Source organism: Branchiostoma belcheri, unplaced genomic scaffold (assembly GCF_001625305.1).
Source record: "Branchiostoma belcheri isolate BF01 breed outbred unplaced genomic scaffold, Haploidv18h27 scaffold3, whole genome shotgun sequence".
NCBI lineage: Eukaryota > Metazoa > Chordata > Leptocardii > Amphioxiformes > Branchiostomatidae > Branchiostoma > Branchiostoma belcheri.
This window is the reverse complement of record NW_017803909.1, coordinates 6,673,092-6,692,271: the sequence shown is the minus strand read 5'-3', so window position 1 is coordinate 6,692,271 and position 19,180 is coordinate 6,673,092. Positions and strand designations below refer to the sequence as shown.

The window sequence follows — 19,180 nt, the reverse complement described above, 5'->3', positions numbered from 1 at the left end:
CCTTGCCTACATATAGCTCTCTCAAGTTCATTACATGTATACATACTCCCTCTGCCCAATCTCAAACTTTGACGGTGTGGCTTATGCCAGCAGATGTTTAAAACCAATCACTCAGTTTTGAGAAATCCATAACATTTCCACAAGTATAATTGTAGTTTGTGTACAATGACAATACCGTTGTTCTACGAGGCTTCTTGTGTAGAGTACAGTGTATACTCCTTATATCAGTAGACCAAATAATGCTAACACACAAATACCCGAATACATTTGTGTACATGTAATAAAACTGCAACATTTTCCCCACTAGGCTTCACAAAACTAGGCAAGTAAAAAACATCACAGTCGTCATATACACGCCTATAGAGCTTCTAAGTATTGTCCTGTGCTAAGTGAATGTAAAAATAAAATTTCTACCAACTCGTAGGCCCCCAACGTAAGAACATTTTGAAGTGTCCTAGGACCTATGTCTAAACTATGTATAGGCAGATCTCAAACAGTTTTGAGAAGCTTGTAGAACTATACATACTAATTTCTATAATCCAATGTAAACTACGTGTAGACGTCAGTGTGAAAAGCAGAAAGTAGAGCCGCCTTTTGCTTGGCTTTTCCCATGAAGGAATCTGACATTAAACAATCATTTTTTGTCATGTCAAATCATGCTGTATGAACATTCAAACATGTACATTCCTCCTGTGACGATACTGTTCCGTTTTTTTCCTGTCCCGAAATGTAACCACAACTCAGTAACTGCAACTGGAATCCTTCTGTTATGGCACGAATGAGCACAAACAAGCAGATCACCCATAAACTTTTCTCTATTCTCAGCTAATCAATAACAACAAATATACAAAATGTTCCTATGTACAACTTTGTGCTTTCTACTTTCAGCACTATATAGCAGCTACTGTAACAGTACTTCAGTCCAAACCAACATGACAGGGAACAAATAGTACAAGACCACTTCAGTGCAAGTCAGAGGAATATATATAAAAAATGAGTTTGTTTCCTAGCTTTCACTTGTAGGTCTCTTGGTTTTTAATGGTTTCTCCTTGTGTAAGTGAGATTAAAGGACATGGATTCATGCAATTCATTGATTGCCACTGAAATAAAATTTGCACAGTATATGTAGCTGAAAGATTTTAAACGAGCACTGTACATATGTTTGTTACAAGCTGAATGCATTACTAACAGCAGGGTAATACGAGAATGCCACATCCAACAATAGGTAGTAAGAGGTAAAACTGCATTGCTTGATTGTACTTGTAGACAGTAGTGACTTCAACTTGTGAGGTACAGATACATGTACAGCAGCTAGCCCCTACTCCAAACTCTCTTTAAGTACAAACCAGACATCATATTAACATACACCAAACCCTCCTTGTGCTATACTGACTGCCGATCTTTTTGAAGTACAGCAAAATCTAAGGGCACAACAAGAAACTGTGATTCAATGCACATCCAACTCTTAATAAAGCATTCTCTAAAATACATTCCGTAACGCATACTTGTAGTATTCATCTAACAAGTAACCCATTCTCAAGTGGACTAGTCTGAAGTTGGGTGGGTCATCTGTTGTGGAGTGGTCCACTACCATTTTAGAACAGGGGTGGTCGGGATGTTGTAGTTTATGAGTAGATGGTGATGACCTCCCGACCGCCTCCCCGTACCATCAGTACACGTTCCAGTCCCTCTGTTAGAACCTCCAAGAATTCCATGTCTGACACAAGTGGGTTAAGGACAACCTGCATCCTAGTATTGGAGAAAGGGAGTTCTAAACCAATAATATAACTAGAAAGATAACATTCTGCTACACAGTCTGCTATGTTAATCCTTACTCAAACACATCCATATACTAAAAAGTATATGGTCAGACAGGAGTCTCAATCCCTCTTGCTTTAAAATTGCGACATGATGTAACCCAACACCAGTTACCATGGTGACAGACATCTGGTTCAGGTCATTGACCTTATTGGTTTGGAGAAGAAGAGGAAGAGGAAACAGAGCAAAAACATTATGTTTTCCTTTGGCAAACATATACAATCTACATTGTAATCACAAATTACATGTATACAATCATACAAGCGTACAGAGAAATTAAAGGAAATACTTTTTTTCTCAGGGTACAAGTTCACTAAAAAAAATAATATGAAGAAGTAACTCTTCCATTTACAGGTGCCACTTCACTCTTATCACAACTTAGTCCTTGCTATGCAGGTATTATGTTTACTTTGAACATGGATCTATCTATTCTATGTTATAAAAGGATACAGTTCTCATCGCCAGCCTTCATCTTGGGCGGTCCTGGCAGGTTAATGAGGACCAGCTTGGCTCCGTGGGACTTCTGTACGATCACCTCATTCAGCTTCACCGCTGTGTGCATCCGCCGGACGTTACGCTCATCTCTGCAACACAACAAGCACAAATATATCATCACTGATTAGGTGCATTCGATGCATACAATAGACCAGTTTACCTTTCAGTGATCGCATGAACTGCTTACGTCACAGGGGGGACATTTCAAATTGAACATTATTCTAGAGCCGACTTTCGTTTGCGTTGTCCCCCCTGGCAGATTTCCCGACGTGGGTAACTTTAATTTCTGAAAGTTCCTGACCTGTGCCGGTAGAAGGAGTATAAAGATTATCGATACTTTGCTGAAGGATGGCTGTCCCGTTTCCTTCCACCCAATCTCACCGGATAGGTGATTCTGTTATCTGAGAGCAGACCATCGCAGTGATCTGTCAGGGGGGACACCGTAAGCTAAAGCCACGTTCAACTTCCGGGTTCTAGAATGACATTCTATTCGAAATGTCCCCCCTGTGACGTAAGTAGTTTTTGTGATCCCTGAGAGGTAAACTGGTCTATAGGATGTCTGGACTAGCAGCCATCACTTCTTTGCAAATGCAATAGCAGCAGATTTATTGCCTGTGCCAAACTTCTGCATACTAAATGATAGTAGTAATGCAGCATCTTTTGCACCAATCTTTACGCAGCAATAAGGAACCTCTGTGGGGAAAAATGCATATTAACAAATTCATAAACAAACTTACCCTTTGGATATGCTTTTGATTAAAACTTTTATGACAATGCCAATAATAACAAGACCTCAAAATGGAAATTTCAGCCCAAAATAATATTTTTTTCTATCGCTTCAGAAGCATAGCAAGCTTCATTCATCCATCCATTGTAAGGAGGGAATGATAGCACTTACGGCACACCAAGGCTGCCGTCCCTTGGTTGGAGTGACAGAGTGAAAGACAAGGTAGAGAAGAACAGACAGGAGAATAAATCAAACATCTAGTACAAGGAAAACATAGCCACAACATTAGTCCCAACATTCACCTAGCTCTGCTCAAGTTTGGTATAATGCGGCTACTATGTAAGGTTTACAGAACATTAGTGGTGGTCTATATAATGCAGTAAGGAAAGAAAGAAATGGCACTAGAACTTGACAGGAACAAAAGAAGAAAGACAAAGAAACAAAAGTATGAACAGACAGTGAGCCTGTTGAAAAAAGTTAAGTTAAATGTTCAGGAAGATCAGACAACTACCTGTCTTTTGTCAGCACAAATCTCTGTTTCAAGATTGAATGTACAGGGCTCAAAATTCAGTTTTGAGAATACTGGGAGCACTGGAGCACCCAACCTAAAAAATTGGGTGCACAAAAAATTTTTGGGTGCACCAAATGAAATAAAATATTAGGTAGAATGTCAACAAAAACTAATTACGTTTCCTTTCTAAAGACAAGTACTATAATAGCAATTTCATTATTTTTCTAGCACTTAGATGTTAAAAATATGCTGTATACGACTATTTAAAATCTTTACATGTAAACGTAAACCTACACAAATTTTTGGGTGCCAGAAAAAAAAAGGTTGTACAGCTCCAAATTTGGGTGCACTAAGGTGCACATGCACCCAGTATTTCGAACCCTGACTGTGTGTTATTGTTGGCTGTCTTGCTTGGCTAACCTTTTAGCTGTTTATGTTGCTGTATGCCAGAGCTGATGAAAGTAAACCCAAACACCTAACACCAGTGTACAGTAGGCAAAGGCAGGGCATGTCACTCACGGTTTAATGTCCAGTAGGTTGCCAAAGTCACCCTTGGGTGGTAAGGTCTTCTTCGTCTTCTTCTTTGGCTCAGCCGCCTCCTCCTCGGTGGGCGAGGCTCCTTCAAGGAGTACATCGTCCGGGGATGACTCCTCTGCTTTGCTGTCCCGCGCTTTGTGATGGATGTCTACCACGTTCTGAACCTGTCAAACCAGGACAACCCAACATCAGCACGGATTTAAACAGTTTCGCCAAAAGTGCCTTCGACTACGAGTCATGCATTTCTATGAGATGTGCTTTGCCTTGATCTGTAACGTGAAGTGGTGAGAGTCAGTTGAGGTGGGTTGAAATAACAGGACACAGATGTTTCATGGGTGATGATTGTTCAAGTTTGTAGGGCTACAGGATCTACAATCTACATGTAGGGTTGTACTTGTAGACACACCATAGAAGGACATCACAAGATGCCCATGTGACACGCAAGAATCTAAGGATTGGTACATGTATCTGCAGTTACACATGTGCATAGTTCTATACACATACATATATTACATTGTGCATGTAAGAACTAACGCTGCTGTGCATGGATTTAAAAAAAACTACCAAAACTGTGCGACGGTTAGTCAGTCTTGCAGCCATGTTGGTGTGAACTCCTGTGGTTTGATGGGGTACATAATGATTCTGTGTAATGTAGTTAAATAAGTGCAGAGGATGTAGTTGTGGTTACTACTAGTATATCATGATAGAATGTTTGAGAGCAAACAGCCAAGGTGATGAAAACCTGGGAAGGGAAAGAGCTGTGAGAGATTTGTGTGATTAGAAGCTGTGAAGGCAAGTATGGGTGTGTATTCCTGGTGAGGGCATACAAATGTAAGCAGTAACACACAACTTGACAAAGGCAGATATCTGTTATGGTACTGTAAACTCACACACTAGTTATCACAAAATATACAGAAACAGCAAAACCACAGCATGCATGAAAACAGGGTCTACACCATTACTATACTACAGTATAGTCATGCTTCTACTGAACATCTAGTATTTACTATCCTTGCCCATGCAAGCTACATGTACCACAGCAACCCTTTCTGACCTGCTACCTCTTCCACCTTAAAAACCACTAAATATGTTAGAACTACTGGGTCCACATCAAGGCTTGGATTCTGTTCTACTCTAAGGGACGTACTGGGAAACAGCACAACTTTGCAAAACAGGTGACAGACGTGGACAAAAATGTAGCTACCAAAAATGTAGCTACTGATATGTAGCTATAAAAATGTAGCTACTAAAAATGTAGCTACTGATATTGTAGCTATAAAAATGTAGCTACTAAAAATTGATTGAAAATGCAACAACAACAGCCACGCTGAATTGTTGCAGTTTTCCAGCAGAAGCTAAAGTTGCATTAAAAAATGTGTAGCCATTTTTTTGAGGGGGTCTTATTTTCTAATTTCCATCTTCGAGTATCCGTATTTTAAGTAGTGTGTAAAGAAACAAAACCTTGAATATGGTGACAGGAGTCTAAATCCCTCCTACTATAAAATTGCAACATGATGTAACCCAATACCAGTTACCATGGTGACAGATGGTCTGGTTCAAGTCATTGACCAGGTCACTGTTTGGAACGGAACAAGAAACAGAGCAAAAACCATATTTTTTCCTTTGGTAAATATAATAATTTAAAGTCCTTTGCATGTGAGAGTTTTGACTGATGTTCCTTCGCTCTCTTGGCCATTCTGACACCTCTACGTTAGTGATCCACCACCACATGTGTGATGTGTTTAAACTTGGCTACCTCCGGGCTCCAGGGGTCCGTTTTTGATACCTTTTCATCGAGGGAACCATAGTCGCCTTTGGCCTTGGCAGTCTTCCCGCTGGCAAAAGGCTGCAAAGTGTTGTAGGGATGTGGGGATGGAAAATAATTAATAAAACTATTGTTAAAAATATCTAATCAAATAATCAATGTAATAAAAAAGTCTCTTAGCAGAAAGCAGAGGTGCATTGTTGTGTTGAAATACAACATTGTGACTGTCACACTTAAAGGACATTTCCTTGCTTGCCCTTGTATGCACTTAGTTTTAAGCTAACTTGACAGCATCATATGCACCAACACATGTTCAATGTTTCATCCATTAGACCCAGTCAAGAATATTTCATTCATCCTTACGATAACTCAACATAAACAGTAAAATATGAAAACTAAAACAATATGCAAACACTTTTAACTACAAGTTCACACCTGCAAACAGATCACAACTTTATAAAAAGGTTGTTTTTAAGATGACTAAGTAAAAAAACATACAAACAAACAAACAAACAAACAAAAAACCAAAGTACAAACGTGAAGTAAATAAAGAGAGAAACAACTTATCAGAATACTGTTGTTAAAATTGCATGCACAAACAAACACTGTTAGAAAGATAGTAAATGGTATTGTTAGTTGAACAGGATGAAAAAGGTCAGAGTCAGTAGTTTATCATAAAACACCACTACATGCAACCGACACTACAAGTGTTAGATGCTCACAGAGATACATGGCTAGGCTATTGTAACTCTGCATGTTACTATAATAGTATAAGACATGTTACATGGCAGAGGCAGATATTTGCACTCTTATAGAACACCAAATATAGCTGAGCTTTGTGCCAGAGGCACAATCATAAAGATGTTAAAAATGCAAATATCTCCAAACAGCACTCAAAATGCCCACAAATATACCAAACTGCTGGTCAGTGCCTCAATTCTACTAGTCTAAAGTATTGCTAGAATTCTGAGAATGAATGTAACTGACTTTTGTGAGATATTCAATATCATCAAATTAAGCCACAGCAAGAAGCTCTTTCTTCTACACCAAATAGGCCTAAAAAAAAATTTACTGTACGTATTTGAAGTACATGCATCGTAGTGTGACTGTCAGTTTCACTACTGATTTGAGAGCACTGACCAGTTTTCTGACAAGACACTACAACTGTTACAAAGCCACTGTTCTGTAGCACAAATAGAAAAGTGTTAGTGGTAACAAATGACAGTCTGAGAGAGATTGAGTAGGAGAGAGAGAGGGAGCTAGTTCAAGGCCAATACCTCCTCCTCGTCCACCTCTGAGATGGTACTGTCACTGACGGCAGTGCTAGGAGCCTTCGACCTGTGCATATCTGTCAGGGATTGGATCTGAAAAATGGGCAGTTGGCAGTTGTTTCTATCATTTTGCAAGGGGGACAAAACAGATGAGAAACATAACCATTGAAAACATGAAAAGGACAGGGATACATTTATACATAAGAAACATTACCATCTAATGAAAATCCATGCTGTTTTATGGATAGAATATAATTATAGTAAAAAAAAGGCCACTTCATAACATCATGCAGTTTAATACAACACATTCAAATGACAATGTAACTATGAACAAGCTCACATACAATAATGGGTTAGTCAACACTCAAGGATGTTGAGAAAATGATTCAGAAGGGGACAGACAGAAGAACGTACCACATACAGACATGAGTTCAAGACTACAGCTTGTCAGGAGAAAGTGAGGTGAAACTGAGCAAGTTCTCACTGGAAGAGGGAAGAGAGAAGGTAGGAGTTCAGTAGTGCTGTGAATGTCTCAGAAAAGGTTGGTGAGAGCAGAGAGGAAGGTGCTCACAGTAGTAAAGTTCTCAAAGGCTACAAGAGGGAAGAATTAGTACATTGTAATATATACATGTGTCTCCAGGTAAACCATACATTGTAGTACACACATGAGAGATACTCAACATTCAAAAGAAGTTGGCATAACAAGATGTGAAAGTACATGTACTCCCTTTTGTAACTAAGTCAATCCATTAATTTTCTATAAGTCATAATGAATTTGTTTCAGTTAAAAATATAAACACAATATTCAGGGCAGAGGTCTAATGAATGTGAAGGGACCTATACATAGTACCCTTTGGAAATTATGCCTTCTTTTAACTCGTAGAAATTTTCTTTTAAAAAAGATTCTGAACAACCATGTCGAGGTTTGTTCCACTTTAGGCCAAACCAATTTAATTTGTTGATTTTCGGATTTGCCTCTTCACTTTTTCCTGATTTGCAAAAAAATAAAAAAAATTCTGGTTCTGAATCAACTCAAATATGATCATATTTTGCCCCCAACAGTTGAGAAAAGTCCTTTTCTTCCTAATTGTTACAGTTTTTCCATCGATCAATGCAATGGTTTGATTAAAATTCATGGTTTAAATATCAGCCCAGCCTTTTGTGTTGACTTCATAGCTCCTATCGTAGCATTTGGGGCTATGATAAGATGCCTACACACGTATTTTAGTTTATTTTTTTTGCCCTTGTTTCTTCACATTTTTAATCTAAAAAAATCTGAGAACCAACAAATTAAATTGAAGTGGCCTTAACTGTTAATTTGAGGAGTACAGCAGGATCCTTAGTTCTAAACTAACCTCTTTTCTGCTCTCCCTCTTGCTGAGGTGCATCTGCTTCAGCATCTGGTTGCGCTGCTCCATCATCAGCGTACGTTCATACGTGTAGGCTGAGATGTCACTGGTCATCTGGAGGAAGAAAGAACCTACAGTCATGACTCAGAAAAAGTGTGGTGAGGTAACATAGCACTGAAAAGCAACATCTTCTCAATTCAGTATCTGTAAATTGCAGTTTATTGGTCAAACATTAGCCGTGCAATCGCAGCCTTTTATAGTGCTGAATTGATGCAGGGTTTACAATCACATAAATACACATGACATATTTGCTCCACACACTTTTGTGAAACTGTCACAAGGGTCCGTGCGGCTGCCATTCGTTGCCACCAGGTGACCTCAATACAAACCCTAACCGAAGTTAGGTACCCATTCACACCTGGTTGGAGTGAGGAAAGTCGTGTAAAGTCCCAAGGGCACAATGTCAGCGCATGTCCAGACATGTCCTGGGTACAACTTGGGATTGAACCCGGGTCTCGCTGTTTCATAGTCAAAGGCTCTACCACTACGCCACCCGAAGCTGTTTCTCTTACCATTTCCACGACCTGTACGTCTGCCTCGATACGCAGGTGGTACAGGAAGTGCTCCAGGTCCTTCTTCATCTGGATACTGTTATCTTCCAGCTCTACAAGCCAGCAGAAAAAACAACAACATTTTGCCATCCATTCTTGACACAGATTGACTTTGAACTGCCCACAGTGAAATGGATCACTAAACAAAGACCTACTGTTTCTTGGGCACAAACCTAAAAGGGAAGTTTGAAAATTCAGGAAATTTTCTTGAGATGTGAAGAAAAGGAGGATGTCTCACGAGCGACAGTGAAGATCCTCATCCTGCAGTTCTTCCAGACTTTGTGTTGCTTGAGGAGGAAGGGGAGTAACATCAGCATGCCTCCGTCATCTGTACAGATGGGTCAAGGGTATCACAATAGGAGATACAGCTCTAAAGGTTTTATGTAAATAGCATTCAAACCAAGGACCTCTGGGTTCTGGACCAACCACCCTGCCATTACGCCACACGACCCCACTGCAGGTCTCATGTGGTTTGGCTTTGAAGGACATACAGCCGATGGCTATTACAAAGGGCCTGCCCTGACAAGACAATACACAACCTTTAGTGTGAGATTGTACCTTTAGTGTGAGAATGTCTTTTTAGAAGGCTAGTAGTTACTGAGTTACTGCTTCTGTCCTCAGGAGAATATTTAAAGAAATCCAAACTCCAGACAGTATTTTGTAAACTGGCTGCAGTGAAATCTTAGGGGCTGAAAGCAAACCTGCCAAATCTATCAAATCAATTGTTAAGTTTGGGCATTTTAGAGGACATTGTACTGTAGACATGGCAACTACAGGTACATGTATGCAGGTAATAAGGATACGGACAATCCACCAGACGTCGATGGTGCCTGTGTACTTCTCGTTGTTGTCAGGGAACAGCTGAATCCCCTTTGGCACCAGCAGGGCCTGATGTCCCGCAGACACGTTCCTCACAGTTTCTGTGTGAAAACAGGAGTAGACCATTAGAAAACTGCTGGATAACAGAGGCAAATGTTTCTACAGACATTATTGATATCCATCCAACAGGTTGAAAAACCAAAAAGGTTTAAAACTAAAGGCAACATCAATGCAAATAAAGAGTTACATGTAGGTATACTAGCTGTCATCAAAATCATATCAAAGGGGATACATTGACACAGTAGCTGAAATTCATCACAAAACTAGAAAGGCCGACATTTGCTTTGCAGCATATGTTGAATATTTCACTCCATCTCCCTCCCCAACCAAAAATTGAAGATTCCAAATAAATCATACTGCAATTATCTAATTGAGAGCAAGGACACAAGGACAAAAACTTTGAATCTCAATTTTCACTTTGAAAATGAAGGAGTTGAATCAATTTCAAGAAATGGCAGAAGGAGGAGAAGGAATAGAAGGAGAAGAAGAAACATGAGGAAAAACAATATTTCATACAATAGTATGGAGTGAAAAGTGAGATAATAAACGAGATTCCTTCTAGTGTGTTGTTAGGTGACTAGTGTACTGACCGATGAAGACCCTCCAAGCCTTGGGATCTGTGGCATGTCTCCACCCGTGTGGCCAGCCCAGCACAACTGTGTTGTGGTTCAAACCACCCAAACCTGCAGTCTGGATCCTACAATGGCACAGAATAGGAACTTCAATGAAAATCAAACCCAAGAGGACACCATATTTCAACATTCCATTTTCACAATAAATTGCTACAGCACATCATAATGGTGGCAATGTGATAGTGAAAGGCCTAAAGGTCTCTCAAAATCTATACTCAAAGAGTCTCTATCCTATAACTCCAATATAGATACTAGTACATGTTGGTACTTACATGTGACACAAGCCTTGTATAACATTGGGAGTCACCATGACTTCACAGAATCCCTTCACCTTCTCCTCCTCCATCACTCTCTTCAGAGACTGAAAATAAACATGTCAGAGCTCAAAGAATTGTCTATAGTTTGTTTCACTTGACACTGTAAGGAATTTGGACACTGAACAAGACTATTTCTTGAAAGGAGTGAAGGAGGCTATATACAACAGGAACCATCACCCTTCACTGAAACGCCCGACATCGTCTAACAGATACCTTTGACCCAGTGTTGACGTCACACTTCAAAGAAGCCACGTGACAAGCCTCACTGGGTCAGTCTACTGAGGAAGACCAGAGTGACTGGTCGAAAGCTCTAGGTGAGAGAACTTTTTGTGTTGGATCTTTAGTTTTAACTGTCTATAGTTGGCGTTTGATTACAGAATGTTGTGTGTCCTTCATAATGCATAATTTTTCACATTGACAATCTCAGAAAACTACTACTAATATGTATCATACAGTGAGTCAACGACTGAAAAATTCTGTATGTTTTCTACTTCTGGTCATCGTGTTTCAAGAATTTGGGTGGAAACAAGACGGTTCTCCATACCTGCTTTGCTGCTTGCCATGTGCCATAGTTGTCAACATATTCTCCCTCCACAACTGCTGATACCATGGTCAGACCCTTGCCTGTAAAGACATGGTATGTAATTTCAACTTATTCAATCCAACAAAATCGTACAAAAGCAGGGAATGCTAATGCATCCCTGAATTATGTATTCGATTTTTAGTTATTGGTTAAAAAACAAAACAAAACAGGACAGGTACACAGAAACACACTATAATACAAATAAAGTATATTAAGTTCTTAGACGTGTGCCAGAAAGGAACTAACAATTTGGATTAAAGAAAAACAGTACAATCATGTAGGTTAAAGTGTAAGTAGAAAAGACAGCTAAAAATACCTTTTTGCTTTCATCTTGATCATTATCCACTTGAAGCAACATTTTAAGTGCTACATGTACAGTGTTCTTTTTTGCAAAAACAGGAAGAGAATTGCGATGGTCTCTTACCTGCTTTGAGCTGGCTTGCAAAGGTGAGCAGCTGCTTATGTTTTGGCACCAAGTCATCCTCTAGTTTGCACAGAACCAGGATCTGTGGTCTGGACAAAAGGTGATGATTTAAAACGAATTAGTCCCTTGTACAAGTACATACTGTGTTATTAAATCCTCTTTTTCCAGCATAGTCTATTGCTGAGTTACTTCAACAGTGTCTTGGAGTTCTATGCTTTACTCGCAACTTCACAGAATGTGATGTTGAAGATGTCAATCAATCGATCAATCAATCATGGTTTATTTGTGAAAACAAACAAGAACTTGTAGCCATTGGCTAAATTATGTCTTGTTGTAAAATTTACTTTTTTAACATTTATGGCACAACAAATTAACATTAATAAGATTATTTGATAAAACCCACATCATTACACACTAATTACCTAGAAATAAGAAGGTTAAATAAGTTTGCCAAAGACAGTAAAAGCCTTCCAAGGATAAAAAGAAAGACTACTTATTTTCTTTTCAAAGGAAAGAATCTGTACAAGTCATAATAATACTGCAATGATTAACAGGTTTAGTTGACTTTACCTCCAGTTCTTAGTATGTGGCGGTGCCTCCTCCAGTCTGAGTAGACTGTAACGAGCAGCAGACAGGGCCAGACCTCTGATACCATCTCCCCATTCCTTCTCAGCCCTGGGGGATACAAAAACTCAACTCATACACTTGTCAATGTGCACAGGACATTGCTATAGGTTGAAAATAAGCAGAAGTTTTAAAACCCTTGTCCTGCAGAGCCCATATATATGGCAGATACAGTACATAGTACCATCCATATAGCCCCCTGTATATTTGGGGTATTTTTTGTGCAACATATCACACCGCAGCAAATGCAACGAACGCAGAAGTAACTACATGTACGCCACTGCAGGCCAAAAAAGTCAAGAGGCTATAACCTGATTAAGACATCAAATTATTTGAAAATTTTGTGTAAAAAATGCCAGCAAGATATGGGTTAAGTTTAATTATTTACTCGTTCATCGTAAACCATAGAATTGCTGTTACAGTAGTAGAAACTTATTTACAGCTATAGCAAACTAACATGACAAGTCCAAGTTGTTGCCGTACCCTCTGTACTCTATGTACTTGTAGATCCCCCCAGCCAGGACCATGGCAGCCAGCGCATAGTACCAGCTAGAGATGAACATCAGTGCCACACACAGGCCTGCACCCAGGATGGACAGGGTCCTGCAAAACATATAACATTCAATACCTCTTAGAAGCACCTCCTAGCACAGTCTATGGGAACTGCAGTCATACATATTCTTGTGTGTCACAACTTTACGATAGTTTCAACATGAATGACCACTGTAGAATAAGCTGACACTTGACTGGCTAAGCTCCTTAACTCTTTAACTGTTAAGGCAACTATTTATGTTTACCTTTGCAGAAGGAAAACATATTGTTTTTGCTCAGTTTCTTCTTCTTCTCCAAACAAGTAATGTCAATGACCTGAACCAGACATCTGTTACCATGGTAACTAGTGTTGCTTACATTATGTTGCAATTTTTTAGCAGGAGGGATTTAGACGTACTCACCAGTGATAGAACTTGAATCTGGGTCGCCAGTTGGGGGACTTGAGCAATGTCTGCAGTGCAGACGCCACGTTGACAAACAGGTAGCACATCAGGAAGAACCTACAGTCAACAACAAAGTCAGCAGGAAAGTAATTTTCTTACTAGTTTGTACAGTTTTCCCATCTATCAATGTAGCTATTCTATTGAAAGTTCAGAATATGGTACATTGTCTATGTTATAGACCAGCCAGTTATGGCAAATTATTGGCATATTTCCAGATTCTGTGTCATGTATATTGTGAACTGTAGATGTGATGTTAAGTTTGAACATTAGTGAGTAAGTCTTAGAGTGGTTCTAAATTGTTGGCATGTTTTCAGATTGATTGTCATGTACATGTAGACTGTGTAGATGGAGCTTACATGGTGATGATGGGGGCTACAGCGTCCAGACTGGCGATGAGGATGCCCACCTCGGAGATGAAGAGTGTGAGGAAGAAGGCGAAGGTGGGCTCTCCTCGTGAGGACTGGCGCGAGAAGATACCCAGCAAGGGGATCACGTTGTCCTGAAACATAAATGTACACACTGAAGCATGATTGAGTATCATTACATATGGTGCATATAGTTCCAAAAAACATGTGCATTTTTCTCAGACCACGAAAATTTGCTACTGTGAATATAAAGTGATTTACAGTACTCGATTAGTCATGATAATTATTTTTCATTCCATACCATATGGATGAAATATATCATTTTCTCTCATGTTTCTCCTCCTCCTGCCACAGTCTACTTTTGCATCACTGGGAGATGGAGTGAAATATGCTGTACTTGCTCCCAAGCAAATGTCGGCCTTTCTAGTTGACAAGTTGAGTTCTCTTGTGTTACAACATCCAAATTCAAATCAGCAGAATTTATATACTTTTGCTCAGATTCTGCCAGTCCACACCATGCCTTTACCTTTGCGATGGCCTGCAGCAGACGGGGAGCACCGGTCAGACTCTGAAGCCCCGCCCCCACAGTGGACAGGAAGGAACCAATCAGGACCACCCATTCATTGGGCCAGCACACCTGGGCTGCTAACATGCCTTTTCCCATACTGTCACCATATCTGTTGGGCGGAAAAAAACACATATATGTAGATATTGTATGTAGAGACAGCAGATCTTTTTAGATGATGGAGGAAGAGTTAGTCATAATTAGGCCACGGTAAGTAAATTTTATGGATGACATCCTCCGCAGACTCCAAATCTAATGCGAGGGGGCAAAAAAAAAACAAGGCAGGCAAAAAAAAAATCCCTACATGTATATTTTCAAATTTTGACATGATCATATAGTGTTAAACAAGAAACGATACCTATATTGTGCTAACTTTGCTGCCAACTATAACAACATCCATTTGTCACTGAAACAACTTTGAAAAAGGAAAGTTTTCAATCTTTGTACAAGCGGTTTTGATTCAGTGAGAACAAATGAAAGGAATGAAATACATCACTGCAGCAAAGTAAAGTCAAAACAATAAATCAGAGCCTTTTCTTGTCTCCTCTCCTCATATTTATCTGCCATACATGTTCCAGCATGCCAAGGCATGCCATTTTGCCCATTTTCGGCATGTTGACCACTGTCAAAGGGCAATCAAATGTCTTATTTTCCAAAATCAGGCAAAAATCTCTTGCTGTGGCCTCACCGAGGATCTTTTAGAAACTTGGATCAAAGTAGCCCTTCTCTATTGGTTACAGGGTAAAGCAGCATATGACTAGTCCATCAGCGACATTGTTCCTGATTAATTAACTCCCAATAAGGCATAATTTCACCTACTTGTCTCTCAACAGTCGCCCGTCTGCTGTGCCCCCATACATGAGGACAGAAGTCAGATCTGTTGGCTTATGTCAAGGTGCAAATTAATATATCCAGTTCGTATACATCAGACACAGTGACTTTCAATTTAATTTCATACATTGCATTTTTTGTTTGTTTTTCTGGCACCAAACAGTTGCAGGACATTGATATTTAAATTCACTTCCTTATGTTCAAAATCACTGAAATGGTCAAGATAAGTTTTAGTGCTGCTCAGGTCATTTTGAACACTAGTTTCAGCATAGAAAATGTAGACCTCAAAATAATTTGCCTACACTTTAACCCCAAAATTTCCCAAAGAGCTCTATACAGACATCTCTTTAGGTTAACTTAGTGCCTATAATTATCTTACGAAAAATATGCACATTATGTAAGCCTGGGGAAATTCATTCAACTGTGCTAGTGTATAATGTTCAGTGTGAAAAATCACACGCTGCACTATAACTTGTGATGAAAACACCCATAGTAAACCCTTAATACCCGTAATGCACTTTCCCCTAATAACCTGTACAAAATGACATGTACATGTAGGATACAGATGGTGGAGGTGGTTGCTATGGCACCGATGGTGCCTCTGGGAATGGAGTACTGGGCGTCCTTCAAGTCACCTGACCGATTGGAACCTGCCATGATTCCTGGGGGGGGGGCACAAACAAAATGTTTTTTAAACACCTAATTTTTTGCTGATTAGGTAAACAAAAAACAATCTAACAAACAAAAAGTTATCAATACTCAGTGCTCATGTTATTACTCTGCATATAGCATACATGAAATCATCAGTAATATAATCATCAGGAAACATTTCTTTCTGCCATCATGCAACAATTTTAGAATCCTATATAGTATATCTGTCAGCCACTATCATAATTACCTTCTACTGACAAATACCATACTCAGTCTGATACTTTCATCTCAATTGCAATTGCTCCTAGTCTGAAGTAACATATTCTGTATCTGTATTTGTATAGCCGGTAAAACTGCCCTTTGGCCTAACACACCAGCCAGCATGTCGGCAGAACGTACTGCGCCTGCGCAAAACCATGATTTTTCAGTTTTCGATGGGTTTTTGGTCAACGTTGCATCAAAATTTTGCCTGTTGCAGATGATATCTTTTTTGACATAACATTTGGAAACTACAGACGGGATGTTACCCTTATATACGCGAATAAGACCTTATATAAGACGTTCTGCTGAAGTGCTATGAACAATACATTACAGGTTCCGCGCAGGTGCAGTACGTTCTGCTGACATGCTATACACCAGCTTCAACTACCCCACAAAAAGCTATTTTCTAAGAAGGAACTAGTCACCTGTGACAGAAGGGAAGAAGATGCCCAGTAGGACGGTGAATGTCGTTGTGATGTCTGCCACGATCTCGTACCTGTCCGGGAAGCCTTTTCTGCGAGGTGCCGCGTCTCCCGCCAACATGTAGCTGTTCAGTCCGTTTTCTACAAGGTAGAAACAAGTAGAAAATGGGCTGAGTATTTGCAATTAAGTCCTATGTTAGTAATCCAATTATGGTGTAATGTAGCTCTGATATTTTGTATTATAATAATAATAATAATTGTATGATTCAACATTTGTATATATTAGTGTAAATTTCATTGTGTACCTTATCAATTGTATTCATATGTATACATCATGTACAACTTCATTCTCTCCCAGGGTTGACCCTTAATAGTCCATGACTAGTTGGGTAACCCTGGCTGTTGTAAGCCGAACTGATAAATGAATTTAAGTCTGACCACTGACACACTGAATTTCTAACAAGCAGTATGAATTTTAATATGACATCAACATGGTCATAGGACAAATCGCTGATACATGTATTTTTAATATCATTATCCAATTATACGAAGCTATCAAATTATATTCAATAGTGTGCCAAAACAATGTGCATTTCCTTGCAACTTCACTTTGTGGTACACTGAAAGATGAGTAAGGTTACAACTTTCAGTGTGAAGAACTTTTGTGAAATATAGCTGCCCTTGTGCTGTTGAATACTTACTAACAAACTCGTTGTTGCGTCCGAGGCCAGGAATCCCGGGAATCTTCCGCGGGTGGTTGTCCTCGTAGTACGGGTCACAGGTGGCGTTGGTCTCCTCCCCGCAGTAAACCTTCCACAGGTCGTTAACGGTGTTGTTGGGTCCCATGTAGCTACAGTCCTTATCGGGAGGGTTTACCAGGATCTCTCCTACCACACAGATCCTGGGGAACGCAGAGACAAGATCATGAGCTTCCAGGGCTTGGAATTCATTTTTTGGACTGGTGCACCCAACCTAGAAAATTAGGTGCACAAAAAAATTGGGGGGAGGGGGGGCGAAATATAAAACAAAACCTAATTATAGATCTTACTGCTCCTCTTCTAACTTGAATCTGAATTGGGAGCTAACTTCAAAACCTTACACAAGTGCTACAACAAAGATTTTATTACTTTTCTGACCCTTAGATGCCAAGTATATCCTGTATACTATTATACATTTAATATGTGAATTTTGAGCCCTGGCTTCTAATGCACAGGTCCAGTTGGAACAAACGTTTTTTTTAACAAATGCTAAAATGTAGTAGGCTCAGACATGTATTAAGATTGCTTGACGTAGAACAGTTGCAGAAGAACTGAAGAGCGTCAGCCACACTTGGGATACCATCCAGAGAGTAGCCCAGGACAGAGGGAACTGGAGAACCTTTGTTGCTGCCCTACTGTACATGCTAGAACTGACATCATACATGTACATTATGAAATGTTAATGTTTACTGTTTGTGGCCCTTTCTTTGTATGAAGGGTACTCTCAACAGAGTAACTTGTCAATGAATAATTGAATGTGAAAATAATTGACTGAATGTGTAATTATTAATAGATGCTCTTCTTTGTATCTACAAGGTCATAGAAAATACCAGTACATGCGCCAAAAACAGTTACAAGCAACTGGATATAATTTTGGAAACGGTCAGACGTTTCAGGTGGCAACCACTATCTTTCGTCAGTGACACTGGAGATTGCAGGAGAATGGCAGGTTTACCGATGTAAGCATGAACTATTGATTGATATGCAAGTTTTTGAAGACAACCGGTACATGTACACTTCAGAATATCATGAAAGTTCATCTGTGTTGGTAGTTACATGTTTAGAGTTACAACTTTAGATCCAACACAAAAAGTTCTCTCACCTAGAGCTTTTGACCAGTCACTCTGGTCTTCCTCTGAGTCAGTAGACTGACCCAGTGAGGCTTGTCAGGTGAACGTTCACTGAACCGCGACGGGGGCCAACATCGTCTACCAGATACCTTTGACCCAGTGTTGACGTCACAAGAAGCCACGTGACAAGCTTCACTGGGTCAGTCTACTGAGGAAGACCAGAGTAACTGGTCAAAAGCTCTAGGTGAGAAAACTTTTTGTGTTGGATGTAAAGTTTTAACTTTATACAGTGTTAACTCACTTTGGTTGTGAGGGGGGAATGCCAGCAGTAACAAAGAATCCGATGAAGATAGCCAGGATGGACAGGATGACACAGGCCAGGGCCACCGTGGCAAACTTGTTGACAAACTTGACCCCTACAAACACGATGGCTCCCATGATGAGCAGCAGGGCCGTCCCGTACACACGCATGTTGTTGAAGAGGTTGCCCTGACCCTCCGGACCGGTGATGGTGCCAAACAGAACCATCTGTGGTGCTATGTAGGTCTGGGGGGAAACAGAGGAACCAATAGGTTAACCTTCAGTATGCTAAGGTAGCCATTTGGTTACAGGGTTAGACAGCAAGGAGAAGGTTAAGGTAAAATGGATTGACTCCAACAGACCAAGGAAGACACCAATAGGTTAACCTTCAGTATGCTAAGGTAACCTTTTGGTTACAG

The 19,180-nt window shown here is 39.9% G+C and overlaps 1 protein-coding gene across 6 annotated transcripts in view; it reads right to left on the bottom strand.

Moving 5' to 3' along the window:
* Nucleotides 1-226: 226 nt before the first annotated feature.
* The window catches only part of LOC109473762 (solute carrier family 12 member 4-like), a 92,697-nt gene continuing 73,743 nt past the window's right edge, over nt 227-19,180 (bottom strand). For 3 of the 6 annotated variants that reach the window (XM_019773788.1, XM_019773791.1, XM_019773793.1), the window contains 23 exons: nt 18,763-19,007; nt 17,335-17,534; nt 16,637-16,774; nt 15,863-15,961; nt 15,288-15,345; nt 14,430-14,580; nt 13,895-14,037; nt 13,497-13,595; nt 13,027-13,146; nt 12,490-12,594; nt 11,920-12,008; nt 11,457-11,536; nt 10,868-10,956; nt 10,554-10,660; nt 9,888-10,004; nt 9,323-9,412; nt 9,046-9,137; nt 8,480-8,587; nt 7,131-7,217; nt 5,845-5,934; nt 4,071-4,252; nt 2,269-2,402; nt 227-1,717 (listed from right to left, as the gene is read on the bottom strand). In XM_019773788.1, coding sequence (XP_019629347.1) covers nt 1,626-1,717; nt 2,269-2,402; nt 4,071-4,252; nt 5,845-5,934; nt 7,131-7,217; nt 8,480-8,587; nt 9,046-9,137; nt 9,323-9,412; nt 9,888-10,004; nt 10,554-10,660; nt 10,868-10,956; nt 11,457-11,536; nt 11,920-12,008; nt 12,490-12,594; nt 13,027-13,146; nt 13,497-13,595; nt 13,895-14,037; nt 14,430-14,580; nt 15,288-15,345; nt 15,863-15,961; nt 16,637-16,774; nt 17,335-17,534; nt 18,763-19,007 — 2,715 coding nt within the window. In that variant the 3' untranslated portion in view covers nt 227-1,625. The remainder of the gene's footprint in view (nt 1,718-2,268; nt 2,403-4,070; nt 4,253-5,844; nt 5,935-7,130; nt 7,218-8,479; nt 8,588-9,045; nt 9,138-9,322; nt 9,413-9,887; nt 10,005-10,553; nt 10,661-10,867; nt 10,957-11,456; nt 11,537-11,919; nt 12,009-12,489; nt 12,595-13,026; nt 13,147-13,496; nt 13,596-13,894; nt 14,038-14,429; nt 14,581-15,287; nt 15,346-15,862; nt 15,962-16,636; nt 16,775-17,334; nt 17,535-18,762; nt 19,008-19,180) is intronic. The other 3 variants (XM_019773789.1, XM_019773790.1, XM_019773792.1) reach the window with 3 other exon arrangements.